Below are 26,348 nucleotides of genomic sequence, written 5' to 3' on the forward strand. Positions count from 1 at the left end.
GTTCGATCTTGGCTCATCACAACCTCTGCCTTCTGGGTTCAAGTGGTTCTGCCTCAGCTTCCTGACTAGCTGGGATTACAGGCATGTGCCACCATGCCCAGCTAATTTTGTATTAGTAGAGATGGGGTTTCTCCATGTTGGTCAGGGTGGTCTCCAACTCCCAACCTCAGGTGATTCTGCCCGCCTCGGGCTCCCAAAGTGCTGGGATTACAGGTGTGAGCCACTGCACCCAGCTGAGGGCTTCTGACCTGAGTAACTGGGAGGACAGGCTTGGAGGGTAAAAGAAGAATCGTTATCTTAGACATGTTAATTTTGAGATACTCAGCCACGTAGATGGACTTGTTGAGTAAACAGCTGGATAACCAAATTGAGAATTTAGGAAAAAGGTCCAGGCCGGAGATGGAAATCTAGGAATCTTTGGTTGTAGACTGTGCAAGCTACAAGACTGACAGAAGCTCATTTAGGCCTAGGGAGTGTAGCTATAGAAGAAGACATCCACAAAGCTGAGTGCTCATCACTGGGGCCCTCCAACCAGGGACCAAGGAGGTAAAGAGATGGAGCAGAGTCCAATGAGAGGGGAGAAAAACCAAGAGAGTCCAACTGAAGAAAGTTTCAGGAAGGACGCAACTGTGCCAAATGCTGATGAGTCTAGAAATGAGATCTTACTGTTTTGCAACTACTTTTTTCCCTTTAGCTACATAATAAATATGAAATCTTAACAGATAGTATGAAGTTTTAATAGATGCAGGGAATTTTTGCCATTATAAACAATTCAGCATCTTTGTAGCTCTAAGTACGTCCCTAATAATTTACTTTTATTAAATATTATAAATGGACAAATTATAATTTTATATAAGGCACAAAGCAATATTTTCTCTCTCTATATATATATATACACACACAAGTGAAATGATTAAATCAACATAATTAACATCTATCACCTTAAATACTTATCATTTTGTGTGGTGAGAACATTTAAAATTTACTCTTTTAGCAATTTTGAAATATGCAGTCCACCATTATTTATTTATTTATTTATTTTGAGACAGGGTCTCACTCTGTCATCCAGGCTGGAGTGCAATGGCACTATCTCGGCTCACTGCAACCTCCACCTCCTGGGCTCAAGTGATCCTCCTTCCTCAGCCCCCCAAGTAGCTGGGACTACAGGTATGCACCACCATGCTCAGCTAATTTTTTTTTTTTTTTTTTTTTTTTTTGGTAGAGATGGGGTTTCACCATGTTGCCCAGGCTGGTCTCGAATTCCTGGGCTCAAACGATCCACCCACCTCAGCCTTCCAAGGTGCGGGGATTACAGGTGTGAGCCACCGTGCCCAGCACCACCATTATTAACTGTAGTTACCATGTTGTGCAGTGTTATCTCAAAAAATGTATTCCTCCTAACACTGTACCCTTTGACCAACATCCTAATGATTTGCTTAGGATAAACTCTTACATATGGAATTGCTTGATCAAAAGTGTCCATGATTTTAAGGATTTTGCATACTGTCAAGACTGCTTTGATTCAATGACCAATAGTACAACAGAGTGTCCATTTTACTACACGGGTATTATAATTAATTTCTCATTTTTTGCCAATTCTATAGGTGCAAATTGAGCTTACATTTGACTACTAATAAGTTTGAACATATTTCCTATCTTCAATGGCAATCTGCATTTTGGGGGGTGAATTTTTCATTGTTAGCCCATTTTTCTATTGGAATCTGTGGCTTCTTCTGATTAACTCATATGCAAGAGGTTCCTGTATACTAAGGATGTTAACCCATTTTTCTGCCATCCATCTCAGGTTATATGACTTTTCATTTTATTTCTGGCATTTGATGTGGTATTAAGTTTTTATGCAGTTAAATCATTAATATTTTCATTTATGGCTTTTATCTTTATGACATTTAGAAATTCCTTCTCTCCCCAAGATTACAAAACTGAATACATGGAATTTCTGAAGTGATTTGTTAGTAAAGCCATTCATTTTTTGCTTTAGGAAAAACTGTCCTCCAGAAAGTTTTCTTACTTTCTTTTGCCTCCTGATACTACATTTTAGAAGACTATATATGGGCCGGGCGCGGTGGCTCATGCCTGTAATCCTAGCACTTTGGGAGGATGAGGCGGGCAGATCATGAGGCCAGGAGATCCAGACCATCCTGGCTAACATGGTAAAACCCCGTCTCCACTAAAAATGCAAAAAAAAAATAGCCGGGTGTGGTGGCAGGCACCTGTAGTCCCAGCTACTTGGGAGGCTGAGGCAGGAGAATGGCATGAACACGGGAGGCAGAGCTTGCAGTGAGCTGAGATCCCGTCACTGCACTCCAACCTGGGCCACAGAGTGGGACTCCGTCTCAAAAAAAAAAAAAAAAAAAAAAAAGACCATATATGGATTCTGTTTCCACAAAAGTCCTATTGAAATCACAACATTTAAAAAATAGAATCCAATAATGTTAAGGCCAAATGGGAAAAAAGGGGAAAAAGTAAACCTAGCTTTGGGGCACGAAGGAAGATAAGCTACAAGGTATTGCATGCATCACTGTTATATATATTTTTAGAATTTTTGTATTTTCTATCCTCTTTTCATAAAAAGATTGGAGAAATTTCAACACATTTCTTTTCAAACCTAGTCATCATTTTTTGGTTTTAACCACAAATTTAAACTGTCATCCTAGGTGGCTCCACTGTCTAACTCAATGAGTCTTAAGACAGAGCTGATTTGGCACAGTGCAACTGTTTAAGTAATGAAGAAGGGTTGAAAGTAGTGACACGTATTTCCGATGCTTTTTTCCATATGTGACTTTTTAGGAAAATATCACTGGCAATGTAGCAAAGGTGTAAGAGCCTCGGCCCAGGAGTCAGGCTTTGGACTGAAACCCAACTCTGCCATTTATTACCTGCAGGATCTTGGGCGAATTATCTGACATCTCCAAGCCTCCACTGTCTCTTCTGTGTAACAGGGGAAACAGACCTACCTCACTGAGTTCATGCAAGGATTAAATGAGATAATGCATGTAAAGCACTCCGCCTGGCACACAGTAAATACACAATAAAATTAGCTTCTATTGTTATCTTAGCATCTTTTACATTCATGCTTAAATTCTGTAAGTGTTCCATTACCTCTTTTGCTAGTTTCTGTCCTTGTTCCACACATATAGGTTTTTCTTTCATATCATTCAGTCTTGCTAAAGTTTTGGGGTCATCTCGGAGATCAATCTAATTAAGAAAGGTCAATAATGTCCCATAATATTACAAATCTTTAAAGAAAAATCAAAGCATGTAATCCCACTTAATTCCCACATACCAAAAAAAGATTAAACAAAAGAACTTAATTTTAAAAAACCAGGAATATAATTGCTTTCTTTTGGCACAATTTTTTCCAAAAATATGATAGAACTCATTAACTTGCAGCTGAGATTAAACACTTACATCATTTGCTCAGCTTTGGGACTGTTTGTCTGAGAGCAGCCTCTACGACAGGCCAAAGAGCTTATTCTAAAATGCAGAAAATCAAACCAGACATACCTGAGTTCCTATTAATAAAAAGGGTACATTTGGTGCATATTCCTTAAGTTCCGGTACCCACTCCTCTTTCACATTTTGAAATGAGGCTGGATTTACCACCGAGAAGCATATAAGGAAGACATCAGTCATTGGGTAAGATAAAGGCCTCAGACGGTCATAGTCTTCCTGAGGAACAAAGAAAAGCCTCATTATGTATTTACATTTCTATCGTTTACTAGTAATATGTACATTAGATTACATGGTCAAAGATGCAAATTCAGGAGTACTCCACTAGTGGAATGTATGGCACTCTAAGTAAAATCAGGTAACTCTGTTTTTGTTATTCTTCTTTGTGAAGTTCTGAACACCCATGAGGTAAAAAAAAAAAAATGACAATATCATTAACAATGACAATGAAAACTTTGGAAAAATACATTATGATCACTAACGCTGTCACTAAAAACATTTTTAACTAAAAAGTTTGCACAAAGAATTGAATATAGCTAGACATTGCCTAAGTATTATAATTTATAATAATTAATACATACTAAATATTTACTATGTGTCAGGCACTAGTCTATATGCTCTCTCATGGATTACTTATTTAATCCTTGTAACAACAATATGACACAAGTACCCTTAATCCTGACTTTCATTTGAGTAAACTGAAGCACAGAAGTTAAGTTACTTGCGTAAGGATGTGTAGCCAGTAAGTCAAGGAGCTGAGATTCAAATCCTGGCAGTTTTTACTCCAGAGTCTATACTCTTAACCACTATACAGCTTCACTGAGACCTTCAAGCTTTGCTTTCCTTGTTTCTATAGTTTTATTAATTGTGTGTGTGTGTGTGTGTGTGTGTGAAAATTTAAAGAGAAACATACACAGTAAACCCACCAAAATCCTCCTTTACTCTCCAACTTTCATTCCCTCTACTTAATATTTTCATGTTTATTCTTCCAGTTCTTTTTCTATGCATGAATATACCAGTAACTGCACATATTCATACATCTGTACATAAAATGAAATCATGCAGTACTTGTTGTTCTGCACTTTCTTTGTCTTGGACATCTTTCTAAATCAGAATACGTTAGACTACCATATCATTTTACACTGTTGCTTCAGAGTCCCCAGAAGAGCTATACTCCTGATGGTTATTTTAGTCTCTATCACAAAAGGCAGTGAATATCCTTTTTTGCATAGACTATTTTATGTGACACAAAATTCTACTTATTTACATTCTCGCGAGTGAACAGAGTCCGGATTCCATTTTTGGCATAGCTAGACTCTCATCTGGTTTCAAAGAAACTTTATTTTTAGCCTGGGCCACCTCCCCTCTTAAATGACTCGTTTCACTACAGAACTACACAAATGTGGAACTAAGGGAATATTAAAAACATCATCTTCCACTTGGAGTTTCAGCAGTAGTATTTCCCTCATGGAACAATTTTCCTTTCATGCATTTTTCTGACATTTTTCATAATATAACTTTCAACTCAAGCATGTTAATGTCTCAAACCCTTGACTGGTGGGTAACCCTTTTGTTTTTCTGTGATGCTTTTGAAGGGCACACCTATAATCTAGAGCTGTGGGCATTAAAAGAGTTCTCAGGTGTTGGCTATCACAGGACGACAGGGGAAATGCCACCCCCAATCTTCTGCAACTTTTATTTTTTAAAGTGAACGCCTCTAAATGGTTTTGATTAAAGCAGTGCTCTGGTGTTAAGAAATTCACAATGAAGAAATCAAATAGGGTGGGTATGAAACACGTTATACCCCCAGACAGTTACTAGAGGAAGACTTCTTGAAAATTTAACTTTTTAAAAATCAGCTTGTGTTAAACAGTACAATTGAGTGCCTTATATGTACTTTCTGGGCTCTACTGCCTGTTTCAAACTGCAAGTCCATAAAAGAAAAAAAAAAAAAGAAACAGTATGTCATCTTAGCATCCCACCCAGCAACTCCACACTTCTGAGCAAACCTGCAGTTGTCATGGCCGGGAAATGGGGTGTTCTCATTAAAAAGCACTCCTCATCCATATTTAGATTTCCAATTTTCACAGAAATAGGAATGGGGATACTATCCCATAGGATTATGAGGAGTAAATGAAATAATGCAACTAAAGCACTCCGCATAACACCTCGCACATCGAAGAACTCTTTCAATGCTTAAACATAAATTCTCTATCCCATGGGAAACCAAGTCTCTTATTCCTCTGCAAATCCACGCAGGGTCCCCTGAGTCCCACACTTGCCTCAGCTTTGCAGCTCCCTCCAATCACAGAGAAGTCTTTTAGTAAGAAATAAAATCAAAACACACAAAACTCAGGTCTCTCGAGACAGTATAATTTTCAGATGAATAAAAGAGAATGATATATTATTACTGTACTAATTAGTCACTTAGCCTTAAGACTATTTAAAATGTAACAAAAATAGATTTATATTTAAGAAAGCCAAATTAGAGATTTTAATGGAAATTTTACTTTTCAAGCAAGTTTACCTCCTCAGGGAAACAGAAGTGTGCTCTCTTTCTCTAGTGAGAGATGACAAGAAATAAAAACTAATTGAATGCCATGTTCTCTAGAGATGCTTAACAATATTAATCCAAATATTTTACAGAAGGTAAATATATTGTACAGATTCCTTTCATAACCACAGTGAATCCTGACTTTCCTCCATGAGAGACGTGGGCACAAAGGAGGACAATTGGACCAATCATTTCTAGATATTTCTTAAATTGCAGGTTTTGTTTGATTAATTAAAATGTGAAGAACTGGGGCTATTAAAAAATAAAACACACACATATGTTTAGACCTCCTTGGAAAGAAATGTTACTTCTTAAGTCTGAACAATCTAAAATGAATTCCTTCTGCCTGTCATCTCTGGCTAAATAATTGGCACTTAGTGGCCGGGCATGATGGCCCACACCTGTAATCCCAGCACTTTGGGAGGCCAAGGTGGGACTCTTGAAGTCAGGAGTCCAAGATCAGCCTGGCCAATGTGGTGAAACACCATCTCTACTAAAAATACAAAAATTATCTGGCCGTGGTGGTGCACACCTGTAATCCCAGCTATTCGGAAGGCTGAGGCAGGAGAATCACTTGAACCCAGGAGGTGGAGGCTGCAGTGAGCAGAGATTGTACCACTGCACTACAGCCTGGGCAACAGAGCTAAACTCCATCTCAAAAAAAAAAAAAAATCGGCAGTTAGTACAAGAATGAGACCTTTCTGCTTCTATCCAGCTGAGTAATTAGAAGTCTAATAATAGCAAATTTAGAAAATAAATTATCCCCTGTGCATACTGTACCCTGCATCATATAAAATGGTTTATATGCATCACATAGTATCCTGTGTGAATTTAATATGAAATGTGGGATTTGGGAATGAATAAGTGGAGGTGTGCAGAATCTTTCATCCTCAGCCATATATTTTAAATTTGAGAACACAAAGAAGTCAAATGTAGAGCAACTGCCCTTACTTTTAAAAGATCGACTTATCAAAGTCACAACTTCTCACAGCCAACTCTCCAGTGTCCTCCTAATTAACAAACCAATTATATTTTAGTTCTAATTTTAAAATGTAGGTATTTAAACATTTCAGCATGGTAACTAGAACATTCTCAGGAGTACAGAAAAGTGTATTAAAGACAGCTGTTCAACATCAAAACAATGAAAGAACTGGTGAGTTTAGTCAGCATGGCTGTTGGACTGCATGGCAGACTCTTTAGCTTCTTACCAATTGGCTAAGTACCAGAAGTATCAAGTTTTTAAGTGTGTTCTGGCAGCTTAGTGTTCAGGCTGTCCCTTGTTGAAGAGTCCTCAATATGTGATAATGACAACCTTACTTTAAAAATATCACACATGGCCAGGTGCGGTGGCTCACACCTGTAATCCCAGCACTTTGGGAGGCCGAGGTGGGAAGATGGCTTGAGTCCAGGAGTTCAAGACCAGTCTTCCCAATGTGGTGAAATCCTGTCTCTACTAAAAAAACAAAAATTAGCTGGGCATGGTGGCACATGCCTGCAGTCCCAGCTACTCAGGAGGCTGAGGTGGGTGGATCACTTGAGCTCAAGAGGTTGGGCCTGCAGTGAGCCATGAACATGCCTGGGTGACAGAGTGAGACCCTGTCTCAAAAAAAAAAAAAAAAAAAAAAAAAAAAATCACACACTTACCACCTGACAAGAATCTGCAAACAAAAAACTAAAGAAATGTGCTCTGAGAGGAAACAAAAGTTCTTCCAGTGCCACAGAGAAATGTAGCCAATGGCCATCAGCTGGAGACCCCTTTCTGTGTGCAGCTCAGCCAGCAGTGCCCATGAGCCTTACTTCTGCACTATTCTTTGTCCCCTTCATGTGGACCTGGGTGTTCCCTCCTACCTTAGTGATCTCTGTTTAAAATATATGTTTTTGGGATGTGTATGTCTATTTTAAAATACATATCCAAAACATTTCTTAAATAAAAACACTCACATTGGACAATTTACCTTGTGCCATGCTTTGTTAGCTGGTATGCTATCATGTATTATTTAAAAGCAATCAGCAAAGATTTATTGAGACTATAGCCCTCTGGAGCTTGCAGTTTAGTTGGGAATTCAAGATATAAACATATAAAAAGACAGTCATATACAACAATAGGAGGGAATAAAAGTGTAAGCTGGAGCAAGTGAATATAGAAATGCTTAACAAACATTACTAAGCACCTACTATGTGCCCAGAACAGTGCTAACTGCAATAAATAAAGGAGGGAAGGATGAGATTCAAATAACATCTATTTGTAAAACACCTTATAAACATTTACAAAGCTCTCTCATTAAGTATCTATATGTTAAAAATAAGGCAATGCACTTGAATGTGCAGCAGTGCCCACAATGTGCCTGGACACCAGCGCCTTGCAGACCTCCAAGCCACAGCCTAGAAGAGGAAACTGCAGGCTGGTGTGGGAACGTGCATCAGGTTAGCACCCAAGAAGAACAATTCTGATAGGTGAGGAGATACACACAAATGCATAACAGCTTTCGCTCTTAGGAAGTTCATGGTAAGGTAGATAAGATGTATGTGAACATGATATTACAAGTTAGAATGTGGTAAATATAAAAAGTAGTAATGAGGGGACACTAAGAAAAGACTTCTTGGAAGAGGCACTTGAGTTGGTCCTTACAGAATGGAGAGAACTTGAACGTATCCAACATGCTAGGAATGCGACTTTAGTCCAGTCCCTTATTCCTTAGGGCCTTAGTTTCTCTGTCTGAAAAACGGGAGACTTATCAGTGACAAATGCTTTGAAGACCATAAAGTACTATAGGAATGTATTACAATCCCAAATAATGCAGGATAGTACTTTGATGTAGGAAATAGTCATTTATCAAAACCTACTAGAGTTTTCCTCTGTAACAACCTAGAATGAGAAACAACCTAGAACAAGGGGTAACAGATAAGCCCCAGCCTTCCCAAATCTAAAGCAGCTTCTGACTACTTGAAGAGAGACATAAAACGTATGACAACTAAGTAAGAATATCCCTGAAAAGTGGTGGCTTTGTGGTCTGTGCAGTAGCAATTCTCTGTGTCACTTCCAAGGCACACAGTAGTAATCTTCGTCTACAACATCTGTTTCTAGCGAGAAGTCCAAAACAGGCATCGGGCTCTTGAAACCCTCCACCCTTCAAAGGGTGCTACACAGAAGTCCAGAGGACACATGTCATGAAGCCAGCTTCTGAGAATGCAACTGTTTTCTCCTACATCTAACTTATATATCACAACATGTCTATGGTAATGCTTGGTCAGAGTAGCCTATGAAACCTCATTTCTTTTTTTTTTTTTATATTTTTTGAGATGAAGTCTCACTCTTATAGCCCAGACTAGAGTGCAATAGCACAATCTCGGCTCACTGCCACCTCTGCCTCCCAGGTTCAAGCAATTCTCATGCCTCTGCCTCCTGAGTAGCTGGGATTACAGGTGCCTACCACCATGCCTGGCTAATTTTTTGTATTTTTAGTAGAAACGGGTGTTCACCGTGTTAGCCAAGAGGGTCTCAGTCTCTTGACCCCGTGATCCGCCTCCCTTGGCCTCCCAAAGTGCTGGGATTACAGGCATGAGCCACCACGCCTGGCCTGAAACCTCATGTCTATTGTGTAGTCATTTTGACACTTTTGAGTTCGTTTTATATTTAACTTTGTGAAATGAAAATATCAGTTTTTACCTCTTTAAAAATAACTCTGTTTTTCAAGGAAGCTGGGTTGGGTCCTTTTTGAAAACACTTTGGTAAGTTTGGTTCAAAACTCACCAGTGATGAGTTTACTCAATTTGCCTACCACTTCCTACTACCTCCCAGCACTCTTGGACTAAAGAAAATTTTGGGGAAGAGAAAGGTTTTTTTAGGTGCTATAAATTCTGAAGAGGTCACTGTTTTTCAAAAACTTTGCAAACATCTGGTGTTTTCTTTTCTTTTTTAATTTTCAGTTCAGTTGTGAAATGGTATTTATATGTCACTGGCCTGATTAGCACTTAGTAAAAGAATTCTTGAAATTAAAGGTTTAGCTTCTTACTTTTAGCTACTGTCATTTTCATATATTTTGATTCATAATAAGTCAGCCTCCTAATTAATATACCAATTATTTAGGAGCTAGAGAACTAGATCTTGGGCTTCTTTTCCATTGTGCTTTCCTTTTGGCCATCTGACTGATTGTAACTCCTGTTTAGGTTGGCTGGAGGAAACGGAGAGAAAATTTACATCTGGTGGAGCATAAAGAAACCAGCTAGAGGACTGGCCTTGTCATTATCTAACTATGTTGTGACGAACTGGCACTTCCTCATCTCTAAAAGCAGGGCCCTGAACTAGAAGACCGTCACGTCACATGATGAAAAACACTGAAACTAACACTTCTTACCCTTGTGAGCAGCCCTACTAGCAGATTTAATGTGGGAGGAGGTTCACACTACGGGATAAAAATCAAGTTTTAGGATTCCATTTTATCTAAGCTGACCACCACAAGGCAGAGGATCAAGACTTAGCTAAATACAGCCCTCAGGCAAGCTTCACTTCCCCATCTGTGAAGGGAGAATAAATATAGCATACACATGTTAAGATAAATGAGAGAGCTGGTCAAGTGTTTCGAGCTCTTCGGCAGACAAGCCTGACTTTCCAAAAAAAGACAAACCACAACTTCGGAGCCAGTGCTATTTCTTCTGTGCATAGTGAGGTGACTTCCCCAGTTGTAAAGGATTTAGAGCTGAAATTCCATACTGTCTGGAGCTATAATTACAAGTCTCTTGCACTAAAACAGAGGTCAGCTGGCCTAAAGCATGCTGAAAGAAGGTAAATGTCTGGTCACATTTCCATGTGGTATACTCCTTTCCTAACTTTTTGGCACAAATTTCACGTTGATAGAATATTCATTCATTCACTCCACAAATATCTGGCAAGTAGGTCCTGAGTGCTGTGTATAGACGAGTGAACGCAACACAGACCCTGCCCTCATTCTGTGTAGAGTACAGCAGAGGAGTAGGCACAGGGCTCTCAGCTAGGGCAGTACCACCCTATGTCTGGGGGGCATTTCAGACATTTGGGAGGTGCTGTCAATTGTCAAAATGAGTGGGGAAACTCTGCTAGCATTTAAGGGTGGGAGCCGTGGTGCCACAATGACCTGTATGAGGAAAACCAGCTCCAGGCCCGCATGACTAGTGAGTGTACTGCTAGACATTCATAAACATGAAAAACTCTTTTGTGGGAAAACAGCCTGTTGCATAGCAAGAGTGATCCATCTTGAAGTAAAACTGCCATGATGACCAATGTTTGACGCCTACAATTCAAGGTGTTCCAGTAGCACAGATAAGCCCTCACAACCTCCCCGTGGTCATGAGTTTCTAAAGGAAGTCAGGGATGATGAGCTTCCTGTGTCTTTACCCTAAAAGCTTGCTATATAAAGGATACTTTCTGGAGGTTGATTGTGAGAATCCACCATCTCTTGGCCTACCTAGACATCATTTCTGTTTCTAAGTCTCTATTAAACATTTCTTTCTGAGAAACTGGATTTGTCAGTCTCTTTCTTCAGCCTCTCAGCTCCCTCAGCCTTTGAAGGTAGGTTTGCATAGACCTGCTCACCATGGAACACCTTTTATAATCGCATGAATCTAGGACCTGATTCTGCTGCATATATAAAAAAATAAAGTTTTTTGGCATAACTTTAGTGCATATTTTAAACTTTTTCTTTTTTGAGCAGGGTTTTACTCCGTCACCCAGGCTGGAGTGCAGTAGCATGATCACAGATTGCTACAGCCTTGACCTCCTGGGCTCTAGCCTCCACCTCAGCCTCCCGAGTAGTTGATACTACAGGCATGTGCCACCATGCCCAGCTAGTCAGAAATTTTTTTATTTTATTTTATTTTTGTAGAGATAGGGGTCTTGCTCTGTTGCCTGGGCTAGTATCGAACTCCTGGGCTCAAGCAATTATCCTGCCTCAGCCCCCTAAAATGTTGGGATTATAGGCATGAGCCACGGCCCTCAGACTTTAATGAATTTTCTAGGAAGGTAATTTCAGTCCACATTGAAGGAGAAAGATTGAACTTTATTTTGTTTGAAACATCACAGGAGGCTGGGTGCAGTGGCTTATGCCTGTAATCACAGCACTCTGCGAGGCTGAGACAGGTGGATTGCTTGAGTCCAGGAGTTCAAGACCAGTGTGGGCAACATGGCAAAATGCCATCTCTACAAAAATAAAAAATGAGCCAGGTGTGATGGTGTGTGCCTATAGTCCCAGCTACTTGGCAGGCTGAGGTAGGAGGATCACTTGAGCCTGGGAGATTGAGGCTGCAGTGAGCTGAGATCATGCCACTGCACTCCAGCCTGGGTGACAGAACGAGACCCTGTCTCAAAGAAAAAAAAAAAAAGAAGAAAAAGAAAAAACAAACATCACAGGAGTTACTTACCATCACAGAAAACCACATGCCACTGGCTACACTGCTGTTAGTATCTGAGTCACTAATAAAAAATAACTATGTTAGCCAATATTTGTAACTGTTGCATTCATGGTCATTTTACCTAATAGGTGCAGGCCTGATTACTTCATTATGATTTCTGGAGTAGTCAGCCTTGGGAGTTTAGGAATTTGACACTGAAATAAATAGTTTTATGATGAATTACTTTCCTTTTTATTTCTCCTTTATATCACTGCCAGGATGTTATACTGATTTAAAATTACATGTATAGGGAGGTTATATTATCTATAGATTTCATTTGAGGATAAGTAAAAAGGAAGTATTTGTTATAAAAATGGGAGATGGGTCTGATAAAATTGAGGTATCAAATCAGGCATTGAACAAATTGGGACAAAAATGACTATAAATGCAAATTGGGACAGGTGCTATGAAGGAAAAGAGCCAGGTTCTGGGAGAGAGAATAACCAGGAAGATGAGTTTCAGTCTGCGCAGGCAAGAAAGACCTCTCTGCAGGGGTGATGTTCAACCTGAGACCTGAGGGACCGCTTAAGGAGACAGACAACAAGACAATATATGCAAACGTCCCAAGGCAGAAAAGCCCTGACATACTGAAGACCACAAGGAAAGGCCAGGGTGACAGGTGGGGCTGGAGAGGGAGTCAGCTTGGACCACCAGGGCTCACCTGCAATGGAAAGTCATTAAAAGGTGAGCCCCCAGCCCCCGCAAAAAAGTCACAAAATTTGAAAACGATAATCCAGGCTACTTTGAGAAGAATGAATTAGGCAGTCAGGCTTATAAGGGGAGAGGTTATTATAGTAATTCAGCTGAGAGAAGATGGAAGCTTAGACTAAGGGACAGCAGTTGACAGCTACAGAAATGGTGGATTCTAGATATATTCTGGATATATCTAGATGATATGGCATCTTTTAGAGGGACAAGGAAAACTGAGGGTAGGGTAGAGAAGCACCATAGGGAGAGAACTCAAGAGGACAGTTTGGGACGTGTTAAGCTTGAGATGTCAAGCAGGTGGTCAGAGAAGGTCTCTGCCTCTGAGTTCCAGAACTAGCTTATTACTATGTACCTCCTTTTAGCTGAACCAGAAGCATCTCAAATTCAACATTTCTGAACTAAATTCATTTCTTCCCAATCAAAACTGCAACTCCTCCTGTGTTCACCATCTCACTAGAAGATATCACCACTCAATCAGGGTGCACAAGCCAGAAACCTGAAAGTTCTCAGGATCAACCCCTAACACAAACACACACACTAAAGCAGTCACCTGCCCAGCGAGTTTCCCTGTTTCTTCTCTCTCTCCGTATTTCCTCACCTGGGAGCTCCTACTCATCTTCTAGGCTTGAGTCTGGAAATCACTTCATCCAGCAGATCTTCTCTGAACCCCCAATTCAGCTTAAGCATCGCCATGCTCCACTCTTCCGTGGCACCACAAGCTTCTCCTGTCATCCTGTTTGTTTATACTGTAATACGATTGCCTCTTCTGATCTGCATCTTCCCCTTCTGCATCAGGACTCCCTGAGGGCAGGGGACTATTGCTCAAGGCCTTGCTCATGGTAGCGGCTTATTACGTTCCCGCTGAATCAATGACGGTAGCTCATGGGAAGGTGAAGTGAGAAAAGTCAGCTGCAGTCATTGTGCAGGTAGCTTGCACAGTGCTAGCTGCACCTCCTTCACCAGCTACAAAGCTTGAGAAAGTGGATCAAATACCTGAATTCTCTCCAGTGACAGGTTAATTTCTCAGGCTGCTGATGTCACTTTCGGCCAGATATCAAATTGCCTCCTGTGAGCAGGGCCATTTTTCTGTGGCACACCAATGGGTCCAACCCACCTCCCTGAATAATGTGAGCTCTTAATAGGAGAGCCTCCGACTGAGTGATGCTTTAAGCATTTTAGTTCCTGCTGCTTTTCACCACAACTTTTTCTGCATTGTCTTGACATTTGTCTTATCTAGGTATGGAGAATACAGTTGACTGTCTATCCAGCATTCTTCTCCTACTTCCTCCTTCTTTTGAAAACTCTGATTCAGTGCAGGACCCACCACCCCTTCTACACTCAGACACATGCCCCTGGGGACCCTGCCCCCATACTTAGCTATATAGAGAGTCCCTGGTTGGATTAAGCCAATCATTGAGTTTCATTCCCCATTCCTGCCCCTCCCACTAAGTCGCTGGTTTTTGGTGGGCACATGATCTGGGTTGTCCAATCAGAGCAAAGTATTCACTGGCTTGTCCAACGTAGCTCCTGCTCCACCTTCTCCTTCTGCAGCTTCTCCCCACCTCCTCCTGCAGCTGCTCCCCACCTCCTCTCCTCCACACTATAAAAGGATTTGCCACTCACTGGCCCTATCTCTGCAGCTCATGGAGATTATTCAGGGCTCCCTCTACATAGGCCATTGCTGTGTTTTCTGTTATCACCACCAGGGTGTATGCGACAGCTCAGTCCCAGAACCCGCTCTTACTTATCTCCAGGACTAGCTATGGAGAGGGAGGTGTACAGACATCCCAGGTCTGACACTTCTACCAGAGCAGCCCTCTCACCCTTTTCAACACTTGGCCTACAGAGGCTGAAGTCCCCAGTTGACATACATACTTACACACATCCTTTTAATAGACAAAGGCAACACGCAGCCAAGCAGCAAAGAGAAGACCCTGGTAACTACACTCAGATGAAGGCTGCAGTGCTGCTTTCCTCTATGTCCAGATGAGGCAGCCAGAGTGCACAGAGGAGTTAAGCCATGACCAACAAACCCATGTGGAATGTGAATACTTGAGCCCCACTCTGCTGGCCAAACAAACGCATACAGTGCAATCTGCCATCTGAGGACGAGGATGGCTTCCCGGCAGGCGAAATCAGGATGCCCTCACAGACATGCTTGCACAGAACAGGCCCTTTCAAAAACACACACAATTTCTGAGGAGGAGATGAAAATGTTTTGGAACTGGCAGAGCTGGTGGTTGTACAACACTGCGAATGTACTAAATGCCACTGGATTGTATACTTTATTTTTTAATTTTTCTTTTAGAGACAGGAGACAGAATCTCATTCTGTCACCCAGGCTGGTGTGCAGTGGTGCGATCGTGGCTCACTACAGAGTCAAACTCCTGGGCTTAAGCAATCTTCCTGCCTCAGTCTTCCAGCTAGCTGGGACTACAGGTACGTGCTACCACATCTGGCCAATTTTTTATTTTTTGTAGAGATGGGGGTCTCACTGTGTTGCCTAGGCTGGTCTTGAACTCCTGAGCTCAAGCAATCCTCCTGCCTTGGCCTCCCAAAGTGCTAGGATTATAGGCATGAGCTACTGCATCCAGCCTGATTATATACTTAAAAATGGTTAAATTTATGTTGTGTAAATTTCACCTCAATTTAAAAAAAATACACACAGGGGCTGGGCGTGGTGGCCCACGCCTATAATCCTAGCACTTTGGGAAGCCAAGGCAGGAGGATCCCTTGAGCCCAGTTTGAGACCAGCCTGGGCAACATAGGGAGACCCTGTCTCTATTAAGAAAAAGAGAAAAAAAGAGGAAGGAAATACACACAGGTCCACCAGTGTGCAAAGGTATGATCTTGCCTTGCAGGTACCCACACACACATGCATGTGTATGCACACATGCACACTCACCTAGATTTCTTTGAAAATTCAGAAAAATCTTGCAGAATTACCCTGCAAGAAGTCCCTGGAGGCCAAGAGTTGATGCGTTGACATCAATTCTTCACAATATGCATCCATCACCACTGAGCACAGCTTATCCTCCTTGCATGGGTTTGATGCCCTCCCCTCCCCTGCCTGTTCTGTATTACTTCCCTTTATCTTCTTCCCACCAGCTCTGGCCCTTTTATACTACAGATGGTTCCCCGTGGGGGCTCTTCCCCGCCTATCACAAAACAAATAGCCTCACCACATTACTACAGCCTATGTAACTTTACAGCCCAGAAGAGTGCCTGCTCATGCTTTCACAGCAACCCAGGCTACCCACTGGCTCTTCACCATCAGCCTAGGAGATAGGTCAGCTGCCACCTCACTGATGAGGAAATAGGATCAAAGAAGCTCACCACCTGTCCAGAGTCACACGGAGAGGAGGGTAGGAGTGAAGCAGGAGTGCAACTCTCCTAACCACGAGTGTAGGACCCTCTCCCACACAACCCCTCTTTGTTTCAACCAGGTAGTCTATCATGGGGTTTCAGACACAGACCTCCTGAGTCTCTGAGTCAGGCTTCCTAGCTGTGTGGCCCTGGGCACAAGTTACTTACCTTTTCTGTTTCTTTTATTTATAAAATGGACTACTAATGGAGCCTCCTCTTAAACACTGGGAAAAGAAATGAGCTAAGGTATGAAAGGCACTTAACACATGTGCTGGCTGCTAATTTATAACCATGTCCACCGAACAGTGTTCCTTTTCCATTCAGTTTCAGCAGATTTGGGGCAGAGTAATAAATAGGCAGAAAATGAGAACTGAATGTGAAATTAACTTCAGCACAAACAAACTGAGAAATTTTGCTGGTTTAAATAAGTGTGCAGGTTTACATGGCAGGCAAGGACTAAAGTCAGGTATTTTATTAAAATACTGAGAAAATAGCTAAACTGATATATCTCAAATACGTTTTTCAAAAAAAATCAAAGGCTGGGAAGGGAAAAGAGTCAAATGCACACGGGCTTTGATGTGGCCACGGAGTCCTCTCGGCCCACTTTGCACACAGCAGGCAGGTTTCAGTGGCTCCCTGTACAATAATGCACACATGTCTACACTACCATCCTCTGTGTTCCAAGAAGTTCAGACAATCTAGCAGCTCAACTTCTTGATTTCCTACTCTAAAGGACCTGGCTAGGGAGGTGTGCCATTTCTGAAGCAAAGCAAGAGCCAGTGAGACAAAATCAAAGAGAAGCAACAGTACAGATAGAGGAGGAAACTAGTAACAATAGAACTTTATAAGAAAATCACCAGATAAACTGTCATTCCAGTGGTTTCAAGTATCTATTCTCTTTTGTGTATTCTCATAAAAGCCTTAGAGTCAGCAACGGGACAGGTGGTGTCATTCCTCTCTTTCTCCAGGGCAGTGAGGGCAGCAGCTGAGCCCAGGCTCTCGGTGAAGTGGTGGAAAACTATCACTGGAGCAGCTGGGCTGGCAGCAGTGGGGATGAGGGAGTTTCAGACTTAGAGGTATGGACCCTGCAGTCTGGTGAAATTGCATAGGAACCGGCTAGGTCCCTGTTCTTATCCCCACCCTGTGCTGCCGATAAGTGAGTCTTGTCAGAGCCTGTGCTCCATCGCTTGGGCCTGTGTTATGTGCTGCCTGGAAAATCAAATCGTGTGAGTCTCCCTTCAAAGAGCCACTGGCTTAGTTAAGCAACCAGTGAGACACTGGCAGCAAGGGGATGTCATGAGAACAGCAGAATGCAGATCTGGAGTCAGAGGGCCTGGCCCGAGGTCCAGGGTGGCCTCTCACTGGCCATGTATGTAATCTTGTTCAAGTCATTTCCCTATCTCTGACCCTATTTCCTCATCCACTAAAAAAATGCGGTGCAGAGGGAGGGGTAGACAGTATGACCTACCTCTTAATGTCATTGTTAGGGCTAAATGGGATAAACGGGTCCAAGGAAGCCTCAAATGTAGGCACAGATGAATACAAGAGCCAAGAGCCATTGATGCTAAGTGCCACAGGGATTCAGAGTGGAGAGAATACATCTGCCCTTGACAAATAGAAAAGGCTACGTGGAAAAATAGGTATTACTGGATGTTCTCTGTTAATCTCTCCATCAAGGCACCCATCTTCAGAAGACTGTGCCCTTTAGAAGTCCAAACTATGTAGCTCAGAGTTCAAGGTTGGCCATGCAGTCATCAAACTCCTCTTCCCACCTTAGATTTAATGGCTTCTCCGACGAACGACTACTCTGTAGCCAAAATGAACATAGGCTGCTCCCACACCTCCCCATCCACCCCAGCTTCTCCCACATGACTCTTTCTGTGCTCTTTTCTTGGCCTGGAATACTCTGTCTTGCCTGGGCCCCCTTCCCACCCCAAACCATACACACATACCAGCTACTCACTTAGGAAAACTGTCCAGACCCTCCCCCACCATCCTCACAGCTGGACGTACTCCTTCCTGCCTGGCCAATGTCTTTGATACCTGTATCAAAGGTATATATACATATGTACATATATACACATATATATATACACACACATATATATCAAAGGTGTATATATATATACACACACACACACATAAATGTGCACACACACACACATACCTGTATATACATATATATACTAATATATTAGAGAGATATATGTCTATATACAGGTTTTGTGTGTGTATGTGTATGTGTGTGTGTGTGTGTGTGTGTGTGTGTTTATGGGGTCTATAGTAGGACACTCTATGCATTTGAGATAGGGCTACATTTTGAAAATTAAGTTAATGAAAATCAATTTGTAATTGTTATTAGTCATCTGTAATACGGTTTATATTCAGATGACTGAGACACTTGAAAACACCCAAATCTAATCAAGGTGACTGCAATGTAACTAAAGAAAGCTATAATCTAATGGAGTATGTTTTGGCCTATCTGAAAAATATGTTAACTGAAAAGTCATAGTCTATACAGACTCTACGCAAAGTCTAGCAAAGTAGAAATTGCATAATGAGAATATTAGTGACTATCTACCTCTGTCCAACAGTAAGACAGCGGATGCTGGAGCTAGTGGACACAACAGATCCTGGCCACTGGAAACCCATGCTCTCGTATGGAAGGAAAACGTGATCACGTGACCCCAGGACCCGGATGAAACAGAAATCTCCTCCCAGAAATCCAACTCGCTTTGCTGCAAAGCCTGTATGCCAAGCAACTTCTTTATTAATTCATCAGGAGCCTGGCCCTGAACAGAATGTCCACCACTATAACTTTGTTCTTCATATTTATGTTTCTAACTATAAAAAAAGAGAAGACTTCAGTTAAGTCCCAGCCAACTGAACGCATGCATTTATCTTTGACCTCTCCAAAATCCTCTAACATGTACAGTAATTGTTTTAAAAAACATAAAGCCACAAGGACAAAAGAAATAGGAAAAGAAATAACAACAACAAAATTTAGAAGCTAAAAGGCAAAAAAACAAGTGGAACTTACTTAACAGGCCCACGGAGCCAAATTCGGAGCGAGCAATGAGGTGCCAGTTAAACACCGGACTGCACAGCAGACCTCCCTGAGGGTCTGAAGGTATGGGAACCGGAAGAGCACCTGCTTCTGCAGCTGGACTGAACGCGGAGCCACAAGCAAGAGGGTGGAACCAGTTTGCTTTTTAATATCTTTTCCCCTTCCCTATCATGATAAATGTTCCCCAATCCTGGTGAAAGGCAGATGATACTTATTCTCTGGTAAGGGCAGAACTAGGCTTCCCGAATGGGAGACACCAGGCCCAGTCGAAGCACACAAGGCCACGGTACAAAGAAAATTGAGACCACCCTCCAACACTCTGCTTCTTTCACTCGCCTCCCAGGATGAATCCCTCAGGCAGAAGAGTAGAAGATTCTTTCCTGGTTTATATGACTAGCCCAAGGGGGAAGACCAATACCTACTAACCCTACAGGTTCCCCAATAAAAAGGCCCCAACAGATCACCCTACAACAGTGGTTCTCAACTGGGGGTGGGGTAAGTGAGGACTGGTGTTGCCCCAGGAGAACATCTGGCAATATCTGGAGACATTTCTGATTGCCATCAATGGAGGAGGGATGCTGCTGGCATCTAGGGGGAAAAGGCTGGGGATGCTGCTAAACAACCTACAGTGCACAAGACAGCCCCCCACAACAAACAGTCCAGCCTTCAATGTCAACAGTACTGAAGCTAAGAAACCCTGACCGACAGGGAAGCTCAGAGTCAACCAGCCCTGCCCATACATGCTTTCTCATGTGCTCAATGCCACTCTTGTAAACACAGATAGACATCTGAGGAACTACCTGGAAGAGATCAAAATTAGAGATTACACAGAGAGACAAAAACTTTGAAATACTATCATTAATATCCTCAGAGAAATCAGAGATGATATACCATCAAAAACCAAACTAGACAGGTACAGTGGCTCATGCCTATAATTCCAAAACTTTGAGAGGCCGAGGCAGGTGGATCACTTGAGCACAGGAGTTCAAGACCAGCTTGGACAACATGGCAAAACTTCCTCTCTACCAAACAACAACAACAACAACAAAGAAACCAAAGAAACAAACAAACAAAAAACTAGCCAGAAGTGGTGGCATGTACCTATACTCCCAGCTACTCAGGAAGCTGAGGTGGGAGGATCACTTGAACCTGGGAGGTGGAGGTTGCAGTGAGCCTAGATCACACCACTGCACTCCAGCCTGGGCAACAGAGTGAAAGCCTGTCTCAAACAAAACAAAACAAAACAAAACAAAACAAAACAAAACAAAACCTAAACCACTTAGAAGATGCTAAAGAAAAAAAGAAGAACATCCAGACAACAGGAAAAGGCACTTTAAAAATAGAATCACATTTCAAAAACAGAATAGAAGGGGTAGATGATAAACTTGAGGAAGTTTCTATTTCTCCCCAAAATAAAGAAAAAAGACAGAAAGGAAATGTAAGATAATCAGAGGATCATTCCAGCAACTCCAGCATCTAAATAGTGGAAGTTCCAGGGTAACAAAAGAGACTGACTGAAACTAAACAAACCAAAGAAATAATCCAGGAAAATTTGTTAGAACTGGAAGATATGAGTTTCCAGATTGTGGGTACCCAGCCAGGCCCTACCCCAAAGCCTATGATTGTGAAATTTCAGGAGGTTAAAATGGCAGATCCTAAGTTTCAGAGAGGAAAAATGGGTTCCTGACAATGGATCAGGGATCAGGTTGGCAGGGGACTTCTAAACAACTTAAATAGAAGCTGAAAGACAATGGGACAATGCCTTAAAAATTCCAAAGGGGGAAAAAATATAATCTATTTTCAAAGTATCAGTCCGGTATGAAGGAATAAAAACATTTTCAAACATACTAGGTATCCCAAAAGTTGCCTACAATGACTCTTTTCTCAGGAAACTAATAAAATATACATTCCACCAAAGTGAGGAAATAAACCAGTAAGACCTGAGATCCTGGAAACAGGGATCTAATACAAGAGACAGAGGCAAAAAGAATCCTAATAAACATGATGGGAAATCCCAGGATAATAGCTGTGCAGCAGGCAAGAGGCACCAGCCCAGCTACAGCAGGTTAGAAGGTGCAGGAGGGATGGCTGCAAAAGAAGAAACTGGCAGAATACTTGACATGTCTTGCTGCATGGGAGGGTGAATTTTGCATGAAATAGCTGAGACATACAGTGAAAACCAAGTAAGAGAAGCAACAAGATAATTGTTCACTTGAGAAACAGAAAGTGGTACAAGAAAAAAAATATAATCATAGTACACTACATGGCTCAGCTGTGAATAGTCATAAAAATATAAACACTGATCAGTGGTCAAACTGAAATTACAATATAGCTCCTACAGAAAGGTGGATAGGAAGTGGAAGATATGCGTGAAAGGGAGCTAAGGCCTCATGAGTCATCATGTGAATTCAACAGAGAATATTTGTTATCAAAATAAACAGCAGAGTTGAAAGTGGTTGTCTCAGGGTACTGGGAAATGTCTTTTCTGTAGGAGAAGTAAAGAGGAATATTTTATTTCTTCTTAATAACTCCTTCCAGAACTGCTGACTCTTTAAACCATCTGCATATAGAAGTTTGATAAAAATGAGTTTTTTAAAAAAAATTAGGGAACACAATAAAGTATAAAGAAGTAAATTTCTAAAATTATTCATGGTCACCACCTAGAACCAACCACTTTAACATTTTGACTATTTTGTTCTGATTTTTCCTCTGCATATTATACATGCGCATTTTCTTTAAAGTTTTAATCATACTATACATATATATATGGTTTTGATTCCTGCTTTTTCACACTTAACACATCATTAGCCTTTTCACATTTCTTTAAATATTTGTTGAAGGCAGTTTTTAATGGCTGTGATTATTCTAATATAAATCATTCTGTGATTTAGCAACTCCCTTTTTACTATGCATCAATGTGTTTATAATTTATCACTATTATAAATAACATTGTGAAGAATATCATTTTATGTAAATCTCTGGGTACACTGAATGTTTTCTAGGCATAAATTCATAAAATCAGATCACTGCAAATCAAAGAGTCTTTGGCAAATTAACCTCCAAACTGGTTGTTTCAGTTTTCATTCCCAAAAATGGGGCAGAGAGTATTTACTTTCCTTTCTCCTTTTCAACTTGATAGGTTGAAAAACAAAGTTTTTATTCACATGTCTTTACAGAGTGTGTTTTCACTGGCTATTTGTTTTTCTTCTCTTGTGAGCTATTGGTTTATGTCTTGTCCATTTTTCCACTGGGGCTACATGGTAGATTAACTCTTTGGCAACCTCATTTATAGGCTGATCTCTTACGAGTTAACATAAATCAGACCCATGTACCTGATGGTCCTTGAAAGCCCCAATAAAATCGTTTCTGAATCTAAATGGCCCCACAGAAACCTATCTGGGAAGCTCAGGTCAAACAGCCGGGTAGTTGGGCACCTTTCTAACACTCCTCACTCACATTTCATGATTTATATGCACATCCCATTTTCTACTTGCATTCTGGCCAGCTCTATTCATCTTCCAACTGGACTATAAACTCCTATGGGGGAAGAACCCGATCGGATGGAATTTTGTGTTCCTCACCTCACTCTTATGTTTAATGGATATTTATATGTTTGATAAATAAAGCTATTAGGGTGTGGTTGGGGTGGGAGAGTATATGAACAGAGGCACAGAGAAAACAAGAACAGACCCAAGCATTAAAAGGAACAAAAAATAAATAAAAAAATTTTTTTAAGAAAAAGAATATCAGATGGGTAGAGAAGAGATCAGCCCTCGCCTCTACCTGAGCCAGGGGCGAAGGCAGCACCACAAGTGCACAACTAGCAGAACTTCACTTTTTACCTTGAAACCCTGAAAATAGTCCCCAGAGCCTGGGAAAGAATGGCCATGGAAGAACAACTGAAAAAGAGCGGGGGCAGGAATAAAACGGAAAGAGAAAGATCACAGAGCCATAAAAAGGAATGGAATGTTGATACCTTCTACAACATGGATGAACCTTAGAAAACGTTATGCTAAGTGAAAGAAGCCAGACACAAAGGGCAAACATTGCAGGATTCCATTAATATGAAATGTCCAGAATAGGTAAATCCATAGAAACAGAAAGACAGATTAGTGGTTGCCAGGAGACGGGGGAGGAGGAATGGTGGGGAGTGACTGTCGGTGGGTATGGGGTTTCGTTCTGGGGTGATGAAAGTGTTCTCTGAATTATGTCTCAAAAAATAAAACAAAGGAAAGAGGAGGAAACTTACATATCAAGCAGTTTGACACACCAGCAATTTCTCTGAGTAATTACTTTCTTCTTAACACCAGCTTGCCTAGATGCTACTTCCATACTACCTCGTTCAGACAACAGGAGGCATTCCGGTCTCCCAGTCAAGACACAAGCGAGCAGGTCAGCATCCTCACCATGTCCCCCTCCTACCGACTTATCACAGAGGGCCACAGGCCACTCTGGAAGCACACCTGACATAAAGCCCAGTGAAGGACTCCTACAGGTCTAGACTTGCTGGAGAACAGTACATGCCCATAGCCAGTATTTCATCCAAACAGACCCGGCAGCCTGTCTGCTAATGAGCTCTGTGAGTCCAGAAATGAGTCCCACTTTGCTTAAATGGTCAATGTATTCAAATTGCCACCTATAACCTGCTTTAAAGCCACTCAATAATGTCCAGACAGGTCAGAATTTCCTCTCAAATGAGCTGATAGGAAAGCCAATATGGATATGACATAAAGTGATGGGAAAGGTTCTTTCCATAATAATCTTACCACCAGACTCCCCTAAATTTAACACACACCTAGTTCCTACTGGGGCCCCCAACACTTGTGCAAAGTGCTATGTGCTACGTGCGGTCCTGCAGGGACAGGAAGGGGAAGAGTTTACAACCTGCATGGGGAGCAAAGATTTACACATGAATAAAACCAAATGCTAGAGTACAGCCTGGAGACAATTGACTTAGTGGAAATTCTAAGGAGGGACTCGACCATTAGAGGGCCGGAGTCAGAGGTGAGGAGGTCATGGGGTGCCTCAGCCTCAGTTGGACTTCTCACTTTCCGCAGTGGATGAGTACCCAAAGCTCTCGCCTGTTGGACGAAGTCCCTGTCCGAAGGAAGCAGAGCCCCCATCTGCCTGCTCTGTCCCTCCTCGTGTCCAGTCCCTTCCCCATTCCTCCAGGGCCAAGGAGGCTGCTGGAAACACCTCTGGGTAATCAGCTCACTGGGGAAGACAACTGTGAAAAGTAAGCTGGATTATATGGAATTTTAATTGAACTGGATGCTCAAAATTAAATGCTCTCTCAGTTGCAGCTCCTAGAGGGGGCACACTTTGAGCCAACTCATTTATAATCCCAACCATTATGCCATTTGAAAGAGGATGGGTTTTCTAGATTGGAACAAATTTGAAAAAAAAGAAAGAAAGAAAGAAAGAAAAAATGTAAAAGAGCGGGGGCAGGAGAATAAAGGGAGGGGAGGACACTTGCACAGAAAGCAGAGGTCAGCCAGGAAAGAAGTAATTACTGGCAAGATGGGTGTTTGAGTAACACAGCCCTTCCTCTCCCTTCAGCCACTCCTTGTGACCCGCCTGGGGAATGTTAACACAGAAAGGACGTCATCGCCCATCTGATGCTTCGGAACTAATTTAGCACAAACCAAGCTGCCATCCTTCTCAGGGACAGGGTCTGTCACCACCCAGAGGAGTGCTAACCTCAGCCACAATGAACAGAGCCCTGTCCAGGCATCCTGTCTATCGAGCCCCTTAATATGCGGGAGAGAAATAGCTTGGTGTTTAGGCCTCATCAAGAAATACCTGCAGAGCCTACTGGGCACACAACCCTAGGCCACATAGCACACTAATGGAGCCAAGGCACCCCACAAAATTCTGCTTCCATTTTTTTTCTCCTGATAGCACTGCGGCCCTTCTCCACCAGGTGAACTGGATAGGGAGCACCCATGGCTGAATCATTCAATTCATTCCAGTAATTACGGATAATCTCAACCATGTGTAAAGAACTAGAAATGAGGGTGTATGGGGGTGTGTTTTGTGGGGCTGGGGGTTTAAAAATTTATAAATTAAAAAACACACACACACACACAATGAGATCCTGTCATTTGCAACAACATGGATAGAACTGGAGATCATTAAGTAAAATAAGCCAGCAACAGAAAGACAAACATCATGTATTCTCACTTATTTGTAGGATCTTAAAAATCAAAACAATTGAACTCATGGACATAGGGAGTAGAAGGATGGGTACCAGAGGCTGGGATGTGTAGTTGGGGGCTTGGCGGGAGGTAGGGATGGTTAATGGTTACAAAAAAATAGGGCCAGGCACGGTGGCTCACGCCTGTAATCCCAGCACTTTGGGAGGCTGAAGTGGGCAGATCACAAGGTCAGAAGTTCGGGACCAGCCTGGCCAATATGGTGAAACCCTGTCTCTACTAAAAATACCAAAATTAGCTGGGCATGGTGGCGGGCACCTGTAGTCCCAGCTACTTGGGAGGCTGAGACAGGAGAATTGCTTGAACCCAGGAGGTGGAGGTTGAGTGAGCCAAGACCGTGCCACTGCACTCCAGCCTGGGCGATAGAGCGAGACTCTGTCTCCAAAAAAAAAAAAAGTTAGAAAAAAACATGACACTATTTGATGGCACAACAGGGTGACTATAGTCAATAATAATGCAACTGTACATTTAAAAATAACTCAAAGACTGTAATTGGATTGTTTGTAGCACAAAGGATAACTGCTTGAGGGGATGGATACCCTAT

General features: G+C 41.9%; 1 protein-coding gene across 1 annotated transcript in view; it reads right to left on the bottom strand.

Annotated features, from left to right (window-relative positions):
* The window catches only part of RHOQ (ras homolog family member Q), a 40,581-nt gene that overhangs the window by 3,318 nt on the left and 10,915 nt on the right, over positions 1-26,348 (bottom strand). Inside the window, exons 3-4 of the mRNA XM_031007930.3 lie at positions 3,526-3,690; positions 3,121-3,216 (exon numbers count right to left, since the gene is read on the bottom strand). Of these exons, the coding sequence (XP_030863790.1) occupies positions 3,121-3,216; positions 3,526-3,690 (261 nt within the window). The remainder of the gene's footprint in view (positions 1-3,120; positions 3,217-3,525; positions 3,691-26,348) is intronic.

The sequence above is a fragment of the Gorilla gorilla genome, chromosome 12 (genome assembly GCF_029281585.2).
Source record: "Gorilla gorilla gorilla isolate KB3781 chromosome 12, NHGRI_mGorGor1-v2.1_pri, whole genome shotgun sequence".
Classification (NCBI taxonomy): domain Eukaryota; kingdom Metazoa; phylum Chordata; class Mammalia; order Primates; family Hominidae; genus Gorilla; species Gorilla gorilla.